This window comes from Athene noctua, chromosome 4 (assembly GCF_965140245.1).
Source record: "Athene noctua chromosome 4, bAthNoc1.hap1.1, whole genome shotgun sequence".
In the NCBI taxonomy this organism is placed as follows: domain Eukaryota; kingdom Metazoa; phylum Chordata; class Aves; order Strigiformes; family Strigidae; genus Athene; species Athene noctua.
This window is the reverse complement of record NC_134040.1, coordinates 26896175-26911435: the sequence shown is the minus strand read 5'-3', so window position 1 is coordinate 26911435 and position 15261 is coordinate 26896175. Positions and strand designations below refer to the sequence as shown.

Sequence of the window (15261 nt, the reverse complement as noted above, 5' to 3'; positions counted from 1 at the left end):
TAGGGTTTTTTTCCTTGTTTCTTTCAAAAACAAAAAGGTGTCCTTGGTTTCTTCCCCCTCCCATGATCCATGTAGTCATTTTAATAGCTTTCAAAACACAGATCTTCTGTTTCAAAGATTCGGTGCTTAATCAGAAGGAGGTCAGCCTTGACAATTACTATAGTATAGCAAAAGTTTATCCATCTTTCCATCCTTGCAGCTTCTGGGTAGCCATGGTGAGTGATGGGGACAGCAGTTTCTAAACTGGTTGTTTGTTTCTGAATTTGGCTGTTTGCTATTAGCAGCATTAAGGCACCCTCCCAGCTATGGAGATGCTGCAGGTAAATGATGCAGGTGCTTGAAAACATTCTTCTTCAAAAGCATTTTTAGAAATAGCAGACTGAACCACTAAGATACATTTCAACAATTTTTTTTAAATAATGTCTTTTGCATTTTGTACATTAGTACTTTTGCAGACTGTGTTTGCTCATTCATTCTCTCTCTGTGATTGATAACTTATTACCATTGACATCTACTGTGTCATTAGGTGATGTTATAAGTGATAATGTTGTGTTGTGAGGTACATCATAATACGGATTTCCATCTAGAGGATATGTGCTTCCACCTTGTTCGTAAATGGAATCTTGTTTAATTGAATATGAAGATTAGTCCCGAGCAGAGGACAATGTAATGTTTTCCCAAATCTAAGCAATTTACTTTTTTAATGGTACAGAGAGTTACAGTATGTTTGTTATATGTATAATATAAATATCTGGGGTAATGTACTTTAATTTCTTGAGCCCTTCAATATATATAATTAGATCCTGCACACTATTACATGTCACTCCTGGAAATCCCATATATGTCTGGGATCTAGTATTTCTGGGATCTAATTAGATGAAAACCCGTCATGCAGGATCAGGACATGGGTGACTGAAGAGCAAGAGTGATGTAGAGAGAGAGATTTTAACTTATAACCTTCCTTAGAAAAATATATCACAAAGCTGTTCCTCCTGTGAAAGAGAATGGAAACTGCTTTAGAATTTACCACTAATTTCCAGGTTTGTAATGCAATAACTATATCTTGAATTTGGGGGTGTTATCCGTATTTGTTTTATTAAGATACACTGTACAAAAGGCTTGCATTTGGCTGCTGGATTTCTACAGCATTGGGGAAAGAGAAGGTAAAATATAGGAATGCTTTTGTTTCAGATCAAATCAGAATATGTTCTTGGCCTGTAAAGTTCCAGTATTGACAGTGACTTTGTTGATCAGGAATTATTGGGAGTAGTAGGCACATAGATAGGAGTTACATTACAGGAGGATAAATAATGCAGATGTGAGCTGTGTGGGTCCCTTGAAGCCGTTACTACCTTGTGAGTGCCGTGAGCGGCCAGGTTGCATGAGCAGTTCAGGTGCACACCAGTGACCGCTCTCGTGGTGGGGAGGTAGCTTCCCGGGCTGCCAGCCAGGCCAGGTGGCGCCGGAGCCAGCATGTTCTGCCTATGAAATCACAACCGTGGGGCACAGAATGTTCTCCTGTGGCATCCCAGTGACGGGAACTATTACCCTTTGCAAAGTGAAACAGTGATGTTAAAACTGTAACTACTTTACCAGGAAGTGCTGGCCATGTTTGAGAAAATATGAATATACTTGATTTAAATTATTTATTTTTTTTTAACAATGCTGTTTTGCCTGGTGGTGGCTGTTTAAGAAGAGTTTTCTATTACTTCACTAGGTCAGAGTGCCAGTGTCATCTTCAGTACCATTTCACATGGAGATGCGCAGTGCGGTTTTTCTTGGTTGGGGATCTGTGTGCAGCGTCTTGCTGTATACAACCATTTAACAAACCATGGTTGTTGAGCAGAACACAAAAACCTAGCTGCTGCTCTAAGAACAGGTTTGGGTTTGTTGGGGTTTTTTTGAAGAATTTGCACTTCCTAATATTTTAATGTTTCTTATTTGTAATTGGTTTTAATCCGTTTATTCACTGTTTTGTGGTGCGGCACCATAAACTCTTTCTGGGCCAGCAGTACTTTGTGTATGATTGATGAAGGGGGCCCTCAGGAGCGAACAGAAACTGGGGAAAGAAGCAGTCTCCATGATACTCATTTCCCACAGGCAAAAATCTCCTGTTGCCACTCTACAGACTGATGGGTTCAGTCTGCAGACAGCTCCCAGTTCAGCTCAGCCTCTGCTGGTATTGCTGGCAGACCTCTGCATCAGCTCACTGGCGTCTTTGCTTATACACTGCAGAGGTAATCACAGCTTGCAGCGCTCCACGCTCCCCACTAGAGACGGACCATTTCGCCTCTAAAACAATATGTATCCTCTGTCACCTCCAGCTTTAGATTTGCTTGTTGATCATGAACTGCCTGTTGAATGTCTGTTCATCATCTTGCTGCTACAAAATGATCAGATGATGTATTTGTATTTCTCTTCAATTATTTACATTAGCTTGCCAGTTTAGGGCAGCTCGAGGAAATAGCCTGGTTTAGTCTGCAGTGTCACAAAGTTCACCATGTCATTGCATAGATTTTAAATGAAAAAAGCACAGTGTGTATTTATGTGTGAGTGTACATATATATATATAAAAATATATATATTTTGTATATGTTATATGTGTGTTATATATTGTATATACACAGTTTGAAAACAACATGGTACAAGCTTGGTGTGTTATTTGTCCGTTGTGGACCCACTGATAGGTACATTTATGGAGGAAGTTAATTTAAAAATTAATTAAAATGGAACATTGTGTTGAATGACAGAGCAATATTTATATAGCTCTAGCTAGTATGTATATTTATTTTGGTATTGGTTCTACCTTTAAAATTTCACTTAAAAAAAAAAGTCATCTTTGCCATGCAGTTTCCTGCATTTCATCAAAGAGAAAAGGGAGTGGGAGGTAATATTTATCTCTTAAGAGATTTAAAAACATGAGAGATGCAGTATATCATAATGCCATGTTGCTCCTACTAGGGTATATGTTATTCCATATGTTTGAAGATGATTGTTCCACGGTGCTGCAGGGAGGCCCACCAGGGCTCAGGATTTCTGGACTTGGGATTCATGTTTATCTGAGTCTTTTTCAAAGAGTGGGAGTCGATCAACAGCGATTTAACTTCATTGACATTGGATCCTGTTGTAAACGTAATTTCTGCAGAAAACAAATTACTCTCAACAATGTTGCTTCTAAAGAGACATGAAATTCTGAGTCTAGTGAAGACAGAAGGTTTTTCTCCATTGATTCAGTAATGTCAAGAGTTCACCTAAAGGTTATTGCTTTTTAAGTTGGATGTCAGGCATGTTACCTTTGAAATTATACACCACAATATACTAAAAGTGCTGCACAAGAGCCGTTATCAGAAAAAATACAACATTTATGGTTAAAATTAACAAGTGCAGAGCATTAATTTGTAAGAAATGAATGCACACATTCTTTCATGCCCTGTAAACTCCTCCAGGCTTGTCTTTACTGACAAAGCATATGTACGTTTGTTGGAGTTATTTTTGCATGTTGCAGAATAGTGAAACCTGCTTGAGTTATCCTAACAGTTCAGTTATTCTTCAACTGAAGATTAATATGGTCAACTATAGACCATAATTTGAGCATCATTACAACTATCATCCTTTATTAGTTCCTGGTGAAAAATATGTCTGCCTTTTCTTCACTAAGGAAGCACAGTTTTTATTTCACTCTATTAGAATGAAACCCAAAACACCCTTAGCTCAAAGCAAAGTCCCTTTAGGATGTGAAGTCAGGGTATCTGCAAAGCATCTAAAGTCAAAGTCTGTTCTTTACGGAGAAGACTGGAGAAAAGAATAAGGTGGCTTTAATTTCTTCTTCAGAACTACATACAGCAAAAGGGTATTAGTAGAGAATAATAGCATTCATTACAGTTTTTGCTCAAGTGACTAGATTTTTTACTTAATTCAGAAATACAGTAATGAATAAGAAATTTGGATTAAAAAAATTTTGAACCAGCACAATGGTCCTGCAACATTTTCTTGCCTTGACAGAGCAGATTTGATCTTTGGCTATGAGCCATCAAGAAGCACTGAGACAGAAGTATTAAACTGAAAACAAGAGAGGGACTTCTGTCATCCTATGTGTTAGAGTCTGCGAATCTGGGAAAAAAAGAGACTGTAGTGTCCAGGAAAATGAATAAGGGACTTCCAGAGCAGAAATTCAATATTGACCTGCTCTAGAAAAGTAATTTATTATAAAGTTGTTTTTACAGTATTTTAAAGCCCTCATATTTTATTCCACAGTTTAGTTTATAATAAATTGCTTGAAATAGCAATTATTAGTGGATTTCTGAGATCTTTCATGACCTGAATAGCTGTATGATTATTTTTTTATTACATGCACATTTTCAGCAATTCCAGTAATACAACATGAACTGCAACAGAAAGCTGGAAATGTTGAAAAATCTTAGTATGTTTCTGATTCTGCATTTTAAATTTTTTGTAATTAAGCATTTTTGTGTGAAAATCGACAGTATTTCTCTGAGAAAATATGCATGCATTGCAGACTATTTATGTCAGTTTAATGACAGTGCTTATTCATTAATTGCATAAGATCTCTTTATTCTTTTGTTACTCAGTTTAGCTTTGATCATCTCCAGTATTTTCATATTAAATCAATGCAAGCATTCTTGATGTGTAGCAGGCAAATATACTGGAACATACTTCTTTCTCAGAATAGAGTGGCTATATTTTATGATACTTGATCTTCTAAAGCATAAAATAATATGTTTGATTTATTTTAAAACTATTAAAGAAAATGTAAGTGAAATTTCTAAGATTGTGTTGGCTGCATAAGAAACGGTTAATTATGTGACCTACATGTTGTGTCTCAGGCACAAGCCTGCTCAGTGGTCTGTGATAAAAGGCCTTATTAAATACTGTAACAACTTCTGTATGTCTGCAAAAAGATATAACCTTTAAAAAAGAAAAACAAAGGGAAACAAAGGGAAGCTGCTCAAAACCAAGTCCTGTAGGCTCAGAAGTAGAGAAGAAATTAGTAGCACAGATTTAAATCATCAAGGCAAACATACTCTAATGTAGATGTTCATAGTAGCTACCAACAGCTGTGTGATCTGAAAAACAATGTCTGTGGTTTTTTGTTGTTCTCAAACTGATGTTCTAATGCATTTTCTCTTTCTACCCATGCCCTTATGACCCATGCAGTTTCCAATAGTACTCTGCCATCAGTTGTATAATTGATCTCTCGTCCACTGTCTTGTAGGGGACTGTATTTGCTTTGGTTTTCTTATTTTTATGGGTTTTTTTAAAAGTACATACTTAGCACTACATGAGACAACAGCTAGAGTTGTGGCATTTGCTTATGTGCAGCCATTTGTCATGGTTCTGCATTCCTGTCAAAGCTCCTTCTGGAGTTCCTCTTGGAAAAGCTGCTTCAGAGCAAAACCCTACCCTGTGGTGGATGTTTTACGATGCCAAAGAGAAGTGTGTTCCATGGTTTGTTCACTCCTTCAAACCTAAAACACCCCAGCTTTAGGTGATACTTAGATCAGAACTGCACTGTGAGGAGGTTTACAGCTTTTTACAGTTTGGATTACATCATTTATGAGTTTGGTTCTTTGGCTACAGATCATTAACTCTGAAACAGTAATTGGATTTGCAACCATGCAAACATGTGTTCCCCAGAAATGTAAAACTGAGTGGTGATACCTGTGTTTTCATTTTTGTTCACCTGTCTTTTCATGAGGCAGTGTGTGATAAGGTGGCCTTTTTTCCCCTCTGTACTTTCTTTGCACAATGTCCTGTGTAGCCTATCGGGAAATGTGAAGTCTTAAGTCAAGATGAGAATACAAGATTATTGACATACCATGGTTTATGTGATGTTTTTTCATTTACTTCTCTCAGACATGCAGTGTTCGTGGTACTATCTTTGATCTTCCTGATCCCAAATAACAATGATCGAAATACTGTATATAATTCCTAAATCTTTTTTGTCCTGCTGTACTTACCAACTTTCTTTGTTTTTCTTCAAACCTGTTTTTCATTGTTAGCTCTTGGAAAGAGTCTGGGAACAAGAAGACAGGAAAATCATGTTTCTCTTATCTTTATTCAAATATGGTTATTTAAATCATCCTTTTTAGAATTTTGATTTTAAGATAAAGAAGAGGGTCTGATCAGGCAGAGAAAACTGATTTTGAGAAAAGATTCTATCTTGTAAGTTAATACTGATAATGAATAACATAATACAAGGGTTATTTGTTTATTCTCTTAACAGAGAAATTAGGTATACTACTGTAAACCAAAAACTGGCATCTGGATTACTTTGAAATTATGATGGGCCAATAATTATGATTTGCCAGTAACTATCTGTGACCCTCAAGCAAAGATGCTTAACCAAATGGCATTACCAGGAATGTCTATTTTACTGAGCTCATAGACTGTTAGTCAAGCTGCACTTTGTTTTTCAGCTTGGCTTTTTTTGGCTCTAGATATTAGTTCCAGGAGAAGAGAGGGGCATTAGCAAAGCCTTCTCAGATCAAAAGAAGCACTTTATCTCTTAACTAGTGAGTATCATTGGTGTGAGCCAGGGAACCATGATGCTGTATCAGCATGCTAGAGAACTAATCAACTCTGCTGTCATGGTGAACTCAGCTAGCCCTGGTGTAAGAATTAGGTCATACCTGATTGGAGACACTAGGTGGTTTGTTTCTATTGGGGTTTTGTGCTTTATTGCTTTAAAGAGAACCTCTGAGTCAATTAAGAGGCGAAAACCCACTAACAATAAAACATGAAGTGGATCTTTTATAATACGGTTGCTGGCAATGTGCAGAGAGAGAGGGGAATGCAGGCCTGTGTGCACACACTTCCACTGCTCTCCCACCCTATAGGTGTGTGTATATATACTTAAACTGATGATGAATAAACTGTGGTATCTATAGCATATTACTCTTGAGTCCTCATGTTTTCTAGTGCTGAAATCTGCATGATCATGCCAGCACTTGTATTCATTTAACCAGGAAGTAGAAAGGTTTTGGTCTTTACGTGTATTTTGATCATAAGAATGTTTCTTGGACCTTGAATTCTTGAATGTTCTCAGGTACCTGCATTGCCTTGTGAGTCAGGTGTTGAGTCTTTCTGGATTTTATTGAGACCTTTTTTCTTTGCATCAAGTCTTTGGGAAATCAGTTTGTTTTGATGAAACTGTTCCAGAGCATGTTATTTGGGTTATGGTAAGGGCTTCTTATAAAACACACAAACAAAATCTTGCCAGGTTCCAGAAGCCAACAGGGCTTCTCATGTCTACCTAGCTTGGAAGCACTGAGAGTGGATAGAAGTGGGGAAGGAAGCCAAACCCTTCACACAAAGGGGAATCCGTGAGATGGACAAGAGTGTCTCATTCAGCTCACTCTACAGTCATGACAGTGGGAAGGAAATATAGTGGATCTCACCGCTGGAGAATTTTAAGCATAGAATAAAAATGGTCAGGAAAAAAATACCAAAACAGTTCACTGTCTTTACTAATAAGATGTTTACCTGCTCTCAACTTAAACTGATTGTCTTTCACCAGTTTTTTGCCTTACAATATACTCTGTTCAGTGCAAGGACTATATTTATCTTTGTGTTTGGAAATCAGCTAACAAATTGCAGAAGTGGTTGAGATATGAATAGTAATGAGTAAACAGTATGCTTACTGTATATACTTAGTTTTTCACCTCTCGAGATGATTTAGAAAATGTTTCTCTGCTAGTATTCTGTTATTAAATTTAATATTGAAATAATTGTAAAAAACCCCACATTTCTTCTGGCACAGTAAAAATCTGTATTTTAAAAGCTTGCAAAGATAAATATTTAATACCCCAATGGGCATTGCAGCACTTTCAGCAAAATTCATGAGCATCTCCTGCCAAAACCAATTTTGCAATCTTGAGATTAGATAACCTTAATAATTGCTAAAAAATTGATATTTTAATATCTTGTGTAGCCTTGAAGTGAAGAGCACCCGTGAGTGGTGACCCCTCCTTTGTTTCCTCTTTCACCTTCTCCTTCATCTCCCTTTAAAATCTGAAAGACAGCACTTTTGTGGATTTCCAGCAGAGCTGGGTCAGGAAGCAACAGTGTAGGAGAATTTGCATATTGGTTTCCTTGTTTGTAAAGCAAGGAAAAAAAAAAAAAAATCCACAAAAAATCTGGAGGCATGCAAGGCTTTAATTTTTTACCCACGCTCTCTAAAGGCTTACACACAATTTACAGGGTGTATTTGTTGTCTAATGCCTTTCATGAGATGCATTGTTAGTACAAGAGACAGGCTCTTAGGCTGGGTTTTCTGCTTGGTGAAGTAGTTTGGATGAGTGCATTGTGCAAGCTGAAAGAAGGCTAAAGGAGGAGAGAAGTTTTAAAGGGAAGGAGGGAGAAACCCATTAATCTTTTTTCCCACTGGTGAATTTTGTTCCTCCCTTAGTTTGCCAAAGTTGACATATTACACATATTAAAAATACCTTGGTGTTTTGGGGTCTTTTTCTGAGGGCAGTGGTTCCCAAATGGCACACCAGTGATGGTGTGTGAACTTGATCTCCTCACCCACTTCACAGCAGTTTTTAAAAGGTGGGAAATGAATACTCAGTGTCAGCTTTTGAACTCTAAAGCTGATTTATTTACTGCATCTCAAGAAGAAGGATTAATTGGTAACTCCAGTGTGGGCCTGCTCTTGCTGCTTCTGGGCTGAGTGCCCATGTGGGCAGGGTCCCACTGGAGGCAGCGGGGCTCCCAGCAGTCACCAGTGCCAGCTTCCTTCAAGCAGCTCCCAGGATCATTGCCTGCCTCCCTGAGACCTGCAGGATGCTGCTGACTGCAAAGAAACCTCTGTGACATAAGGCAGCAGTGCTGGACATTGAGTGTTGGTCTTTGCAAGGTCAAAATTGCGCTCACTACCTAACAGGAAACTGCATTGACTGAAATAATTGCAAGTCAGTTTGCCAGAACTGTGTAGCATTTCAGAACAGGATAACATTTCAGAAGAAACATACGGTACCCTGCTTGCTTCAGTGTTACTCAAGGACTGAGTACTTTGACATAATCAACGTCAGTACTTGATCCGTCTTGGCAAGGGGAGGCTTGGGGTGAAGGAGATGTTATATGATGGCAGATTTTCAGTTGATTATTGTAAATTGTCTCACTTCTACTTTTGGAATTTGTGCCTGCCAAATCCTGCACCTGCGTAGGAGTCATCATGGCTATCAAGGAGGATTCAGGTATGAGAACTGAGTGCAACTTCATGTCAGTGCTGGTGCTCTATCTAATCGAGCAAAGAGTCACAGGGAAGCCAAGCTCAGAGAAAGGGCGGGATTTGATCTGGCAGCATTCAGTGGTGGTGTTGCCATATTAAACACCTAGAAGAGAGCAGGAATTTGGTATGGGATCATTCAGAAACGATTATTGCTGAACCTTTAGGGAACATCATAAATGCTTGGTGTGCCTATTAACAAGGTACACCAGTAAGTCTGTTGTGCATCCTTCTCTGGCAGTGCATTGCAGTTTGAGAATGAGATACCCATGATGTTCTTTGGAGGAAATCTTGGTCTTATAGACAAAGTCCCGTTGACTTAGTGTGAGGTCTGTATTTCACCCTAAAGCTTGAGAGCGAATGTGTGAGTTTTTTTCAGAATTCAAGCTTTTTATTCTCTACCCTAGTAAATGTAGGGTAGAGATGTTGCCATTCAATTTCTCCCATTTTGTTTTGTTTGCAAAAAGCACCGTATGTGCAAAGTAATGTCGCCTTGGCTTGTTCTGCCAACTGAGTGCTGTGGTTGGCTAAACATCCTTCTGCTAAAAAACTGTATAATTAGATTGTTTTATTTTAAAGGTCATTTTCAACTTCTAGAAAAAGCCTGCTTTCCTCTTATGATAGCTTATCTTTTTGTTAATGCTTTGAATTTTGTTATTGTTTGCTATATTAGTTAAACTTACTGTAGAAATGATTGCTGTAATCCACCAAAAAATGAATTTGACAGATGGACCACTTGGTAGATAAGAAATTGGCTGGATGGTCACAATCAAAATGTTGTAGTCAACAGCTCGACGTCCAAGTGGAGAGCAACGACAAGTGGCGTTCCTCAGTGTTCAGTATCAGGACTGGCAGTGTTCAGCATCTTTGCTGGCAACATGGACAGTGGGACTGAGTGCACCCTCAGCAAGTTTGCCAGTGACACCAAGCTGCGTGGTGCAGTCGACACACTGGAGGGAAGGGATGTCATCCAGAGGAACCTGGACAGGCTGGAGAGGTGGGCCTGTGCGAACCTCATGAAGTTCCACAAGGCCAAGTGCAAGGTCCTGCATATGGGTCAGGGCAATCCCAGGCACAAATACAGGCTGGGCCATGAGTGGGTTGAGAGCAGCCCTGCAGAGAAGGACTTGGGGGTATTGGTGGATGGAAGACTGACTGTGAGCCAGCAATGTGCACTCACAGCCCAGAAAGCCAACCATATCCTGGGCTGCATCAAGAGGAGTGTGACCAACAGGTCATGGAAGATGATTCTCCCACTCTACTCCACCCTCACAAGAGCCCACCTGCAGCATTGTGTCTAGCTCTGGGGCCCCCAGCATAAGAAGGACATCGACCTGTTAGAGCAAGCCCAGAGGAGGGCCACAAAGATGATCAGGGTCTGGAGCACCTCCCTTATGAGGACAGGCTGAGAGAGTTGGGGTTGTTCAGCCTGGAGAAGAGAAGGCTCCAGGGAGACATTATAGTGACCTTCCAGTACCTAAAGGGTGCCTACAGGAAAGATGGGGAGGGACTTTTGATCAGGGAGTGTAGTGATAGGACGAGGGATAATGGCTTTAAACTGAAAGAGGGTAGACTTGGATTAAATATAAGGAAGAAATTATTTACAGCTGGGGTGGTGAGGCACTGGAACAGGTTGCCATGAGAAGTTGTGGCTGCTCCCTCCCTGGCAGTGTTCAAGGCCAGTTTGGACGGGGCTTTGGGCAACCTGGTCTAATGGAAGGTGTCCCTGTCCATGGCAGGGGGGTTGGAACTAGATGAGCTTTAAGGTCCCTTCCAACCCAAATCATTCTATGATTCTATGATTTCTGATTAAGAGCCAGGCAGTGAGATAAAAACCATGAGTGTGAATCTCACAACAGACATAATCCAATAGTATCTTCTTTTTTTAAAGTTAGAACTCTAGATAGTAGCTAAAATTTCAGTTCTACTGTATCTATAGTTAGGCTTTTTCCTTTATTTTTCTGTGTTTGTGTGTGTCCTACTGTTTGTACCACTCCCTTGTTTCCTCCTTTATATTAACAAAAGCTTTTTATTATAAAGCATTACTGTTACCTCCACAGATACCTTTCCTGACAAGTCATGTATTCTTTTTTGTTCCTTTGAATATTTTACTTTGCATTCTCAAATTATATTTAAATTTACATATCTTTGAGCATAAGCTCATCTACAAGACCTTGATTTTATTCCCCTTCTAGCCAGGAATCTTTAACCCTAACTGAGTAATTTCTGTTTCATGGCAAGATTTCCATAGCTGAATACAGCAGCATGTTGTGTGCTCTGATACATGTTCAGGTATTTTCTGGTTTCTTTTTAGTGCTTTGCTGTGCGATCTCTGGGCTGGGTAGAAATGGCAGAAGAAGATCTTGCTCCTGGAAAAAGCAGTGTTGCTGTGAACAATTGCATCAGACAACTCTCTTACTGTAAAAACGACATCAGAGACACTGTTGGCATTTGGGGAGAGGTAAGAATGGGGTGAACTTCTCCTCCTCTTGGAACATACCTCTCATGTCGTAAAACATCTTGAAAGAACAACTCTGTAGGCAAATATGTCCACTTTGTGTTTGGGATTTCCCTATCCCAGCTGGCACTGCCAAAAAATATAAAAGGGTTCAAGGAAAGTGTTGATGGTTTTGTTCCAAACTTTTCAAGACAGCAGGTGCCACAAAGACCTATCTTCATGTTTATACCTGTGGTAGTACCCACCTGTGCAACAGTGTTGGGACAAACTGTTGAAATCAGTGGAAGTCTGTCTCCTGACCAGAGGTTTGAGACTGGTGCTTTGAAACAGCATTTTCACACGTTTTTCCCAGTAACAAAAAGACTTCAAGGCAATCCAGACTGGTGTGATCCATGCTTCTAAAATGTATGAGAAGATTGAGGCTGATGGACAGATGGCTTATTTTAAGATGATTATCAGTGTTTCAGAAGGAAATTAATTTTATGTTATCAGTTTGTCTGTTGGTTCCACTCCAATAACTCTTGAATCTGTTCACCAGTATCATCCAATTTTGAAGGATGCCAAATTCCCACACAGTGAGGGAAAAACAGAGAGCCCAGCTCTCTCTCTTGGTTTGGTGGTGGATTCACCTTCACCAGCTGAACTGTGAAAGCTCTGTGCTTCTTTCTGAATTGGCAGCAGAGACAGGGTAACACTGTGGGAGCATAGGGAGAAAGAGGAAGAAAGCTAGAGGTATTGTGGTGTGGAAAAGAGGTGCTCTGGGGACAGCTGAAGGGTTGGAAAGTGTGGAGGGTTCAGTAAGTGAAACAAGAAGAAGGGAAGAACTGGGTTATAGTGGTGGGACATAGAGGACAAAGGAGACAAACCCATAGAAAAACATCTTTGTTATTTGATTGATCATGGAGCAACTTGAACTTCAGCCAGATCTTATTCTCCACCTCTCTCCTGACTTGTTTTCAGAAGGGTTACACTAATGTGGATTTACTACACAAGATCTGAATGCAAAACTGACATAAGAGTGAATGTTGTTACCTTCACTGATGCTTGTGTGATCTAAGAGAAACAACACTACTGAACAGAAGTGGAATTAAAAGAAAGACTTGTCTGTTTCAGTAAAAATTTTAGGAAGAATATCCTTCAGTCTCGCAGGTTATTGTTAGAGTCTAAAGCTTGTGTCCAGTGTCCTGGCTATGACCACAGCAATGCACAGACACTTCAGAGGAGCAACTGGGAGAAAACTGCCTGTTTAAAAATGAATGTGATATTTCAAGGGACACAGTTACAATGCCCTATCTATTTAAAGTTATTTCAGAAGGGCTTTTTTAATGTAAGAAATTTATATTGTATATATAAATGAACAAGGTAACATTGGTCTTCCTTCTCTTTATTTTTGGGAGCAGTTTTATTTAGTTAATGTAGCTAGACAAACAGAGATGTGTCAGTCATGGACTTTGGACTTACTGCTGACCCCAGGAGGGAAAAACCCCTATTCTCTTTACATGTGTGCAGTCCCATCCTTTTTTCAGATGACATAACTTTGATCAACTTGAAATACATTGTTTGCTTTGAAAGCATGTGCTTTATTTTGGTTTAAGAATGAATATTAAAATTTTTCCATATTTCTCTGTCAATCCCATTGTTCTTTCTTGGAAACCCTTAAAGATTTTCAAGCCAAACTGATGAAAAGTTTTGGCCTTCTTGAATGGAAGTTTTAATTAAGAATGCTATTCATAAGAAAACAGAAAAAATCAACCTGTCGAAACAATAGAGACACTGTGCTTGAATAGGTGGCCCCTGAAGTAAATTGTCTTCTTGATTTTAAAAGAAATCATTACAACCACATTTTTCTGCTGGCAATGTAATGCTTCAAGAGTGATTGGAAAAGGCAAGTTTTAGAGAGGCATCTGAAAAAAGTGTGCTCATCACTGACATATCAGATGGTGCACATGCAGCATAAATCTATTATGAAGGTAGAACTGGTGACTGCAGATAAGAATCTTAAGATTGCCTAAAGATTTATTTTATCTAGAAAGTAATGAAAGTGAAATTGGGACTAGGACCATTCCCAAATTTTAATGATTTAAAAACCACAAAGCCCACACACACTCTGAGTAAAAACCTGACCCCACAGAAGCTTTGTCACTGGCTTTAATGTGGGATTTCATGCTCTCCACTTCCCTCCAAATGAAATTCCCTGTAAATTTCTAATTTCCATGGTTCTGTAAAATCTAAGAAGAAAAACGTGACTCCTCTGCGTTACTGCTTTGCTGTGCATTGTATTTCTGTACATTACAAAATAACTTACATGAAAAAGCTACATTGTTGCCATTGACCTCTATAGCACAGTATATAACACTTCCCTGAAAGACTGCTGGACTGGGTCTGTCTTTCCCTGCATGGCTCTTTCTGTGAGAGCTTTCTTCATCTTGGACCATCAGGTCTCTGACACTCTTCAGCAGTCTGAGACACTGAAGCTCAAGCTCTTAGTCTGTCTAAATAATTTCTCACCCTATGCAGTGTTTTCATCTCTAAAATAGCTTTTGTATAATAAGGCAACAAAACTTAGCAAAATATATTACTTCTGGCTGTGGCCAAGCTATCCCTTGAGCATTGCAAGGATAATTTTCTGTGACTTATGTTGCTTATCTGCCCATTCTCCAATCTTTTCCAGCTAATTTGGATTCAGTTTTATTACCCTAATCCCAGTGTATTTTGCATGATGAACAGATTTTACCTTCTTGTAATAATTTCCTTCTGGAACAAATATATAAGGAGAAAATGAGTCCAAAAAGCAATCTTTGTGACACTTGGTAACATTCTTCACACGATCTGTTTACTGCTTATGACCTTCAAGCAAATTTCTCAACCTTTTTCTTTGTGATGACTCTGTTTTCTGTTTGGTTTCCTTCATCATCCTGGTCTGCCTGGTGTCATCCTGGCTTCTGTGTTTTATTTCCCATGTTTCTTTTTCTGTATGCCACAGGCAGCTGAATGCTGCTAATGCGCCCCGTGGTTATCACAGCTACATCTGCTTCTGCTCCTCCAGGAGCAGCCTGTCTATCCAGCCTTGCATCTCAGTCACAGCTGTACTTTTTCCATCAGGCAAGATGTTCTTGTGTTGGCATTGCATATACCAGCCTGTGTCCTCTCCCTTTCCCACACACCTCTTGGTATTTGCACTGCCAGCTCTGTTACAACTCCCATTAGAATCTGTTAGGAGATTCCGGGGGCAGAGGTGGTACCTGCCCCTTCCAGCCTAGCCTAGAAACCCTGGAAGCAGGCCCTCCCAGGGTGACATGAATGTGCATCTTATGCAGACACAAAATTAGACATCATTAAGATGTGAGCCACTGTAACCAGCTGGGAAGAGGGTTTCTGTGTTACTGAGGTGAAGAAAAAGGTCATTTTTGAAACACTGTCAGTAGGAAGTCAGACCCTTTCTAATCTTTCTGTTCATTTATAGGTTCTGGCTAAATAGAGAGGAAACAAATTACTCTACATTTAGTTGATAGTCCTTGCTTTCTTTTTATTATTATCAGCAGGAGCTTGTGTT

The 15261-nt window shown here is 39.3% G+C and overlaps 1 protein-coding gene across 9 annotated transcripts in view; it reads left to right on the top strand.

Moving 5' to 3' along the window:
- The window catches only part of APBB2 (amyloid beta precursor protein binding family B member 2), a 192777-nt gene that overhangs the window by 130840 nt on the left and 46676 nt on the right, over nt 1-15261 (top strand). For all 9 annotated transcript variants that reach the window (XM_074904700.1, XM_074904704.1, XM_074904699.1 and 6 more), the window contains one exon: nt 11565-11711. In XM_074904700.1, the coding sequence (XP_074760801.1) occupies nt 11565-11711 (147 nt within the window). The remainder of the gene's footprint in view (nt 1-11564; nt 11712-15261) is intronic.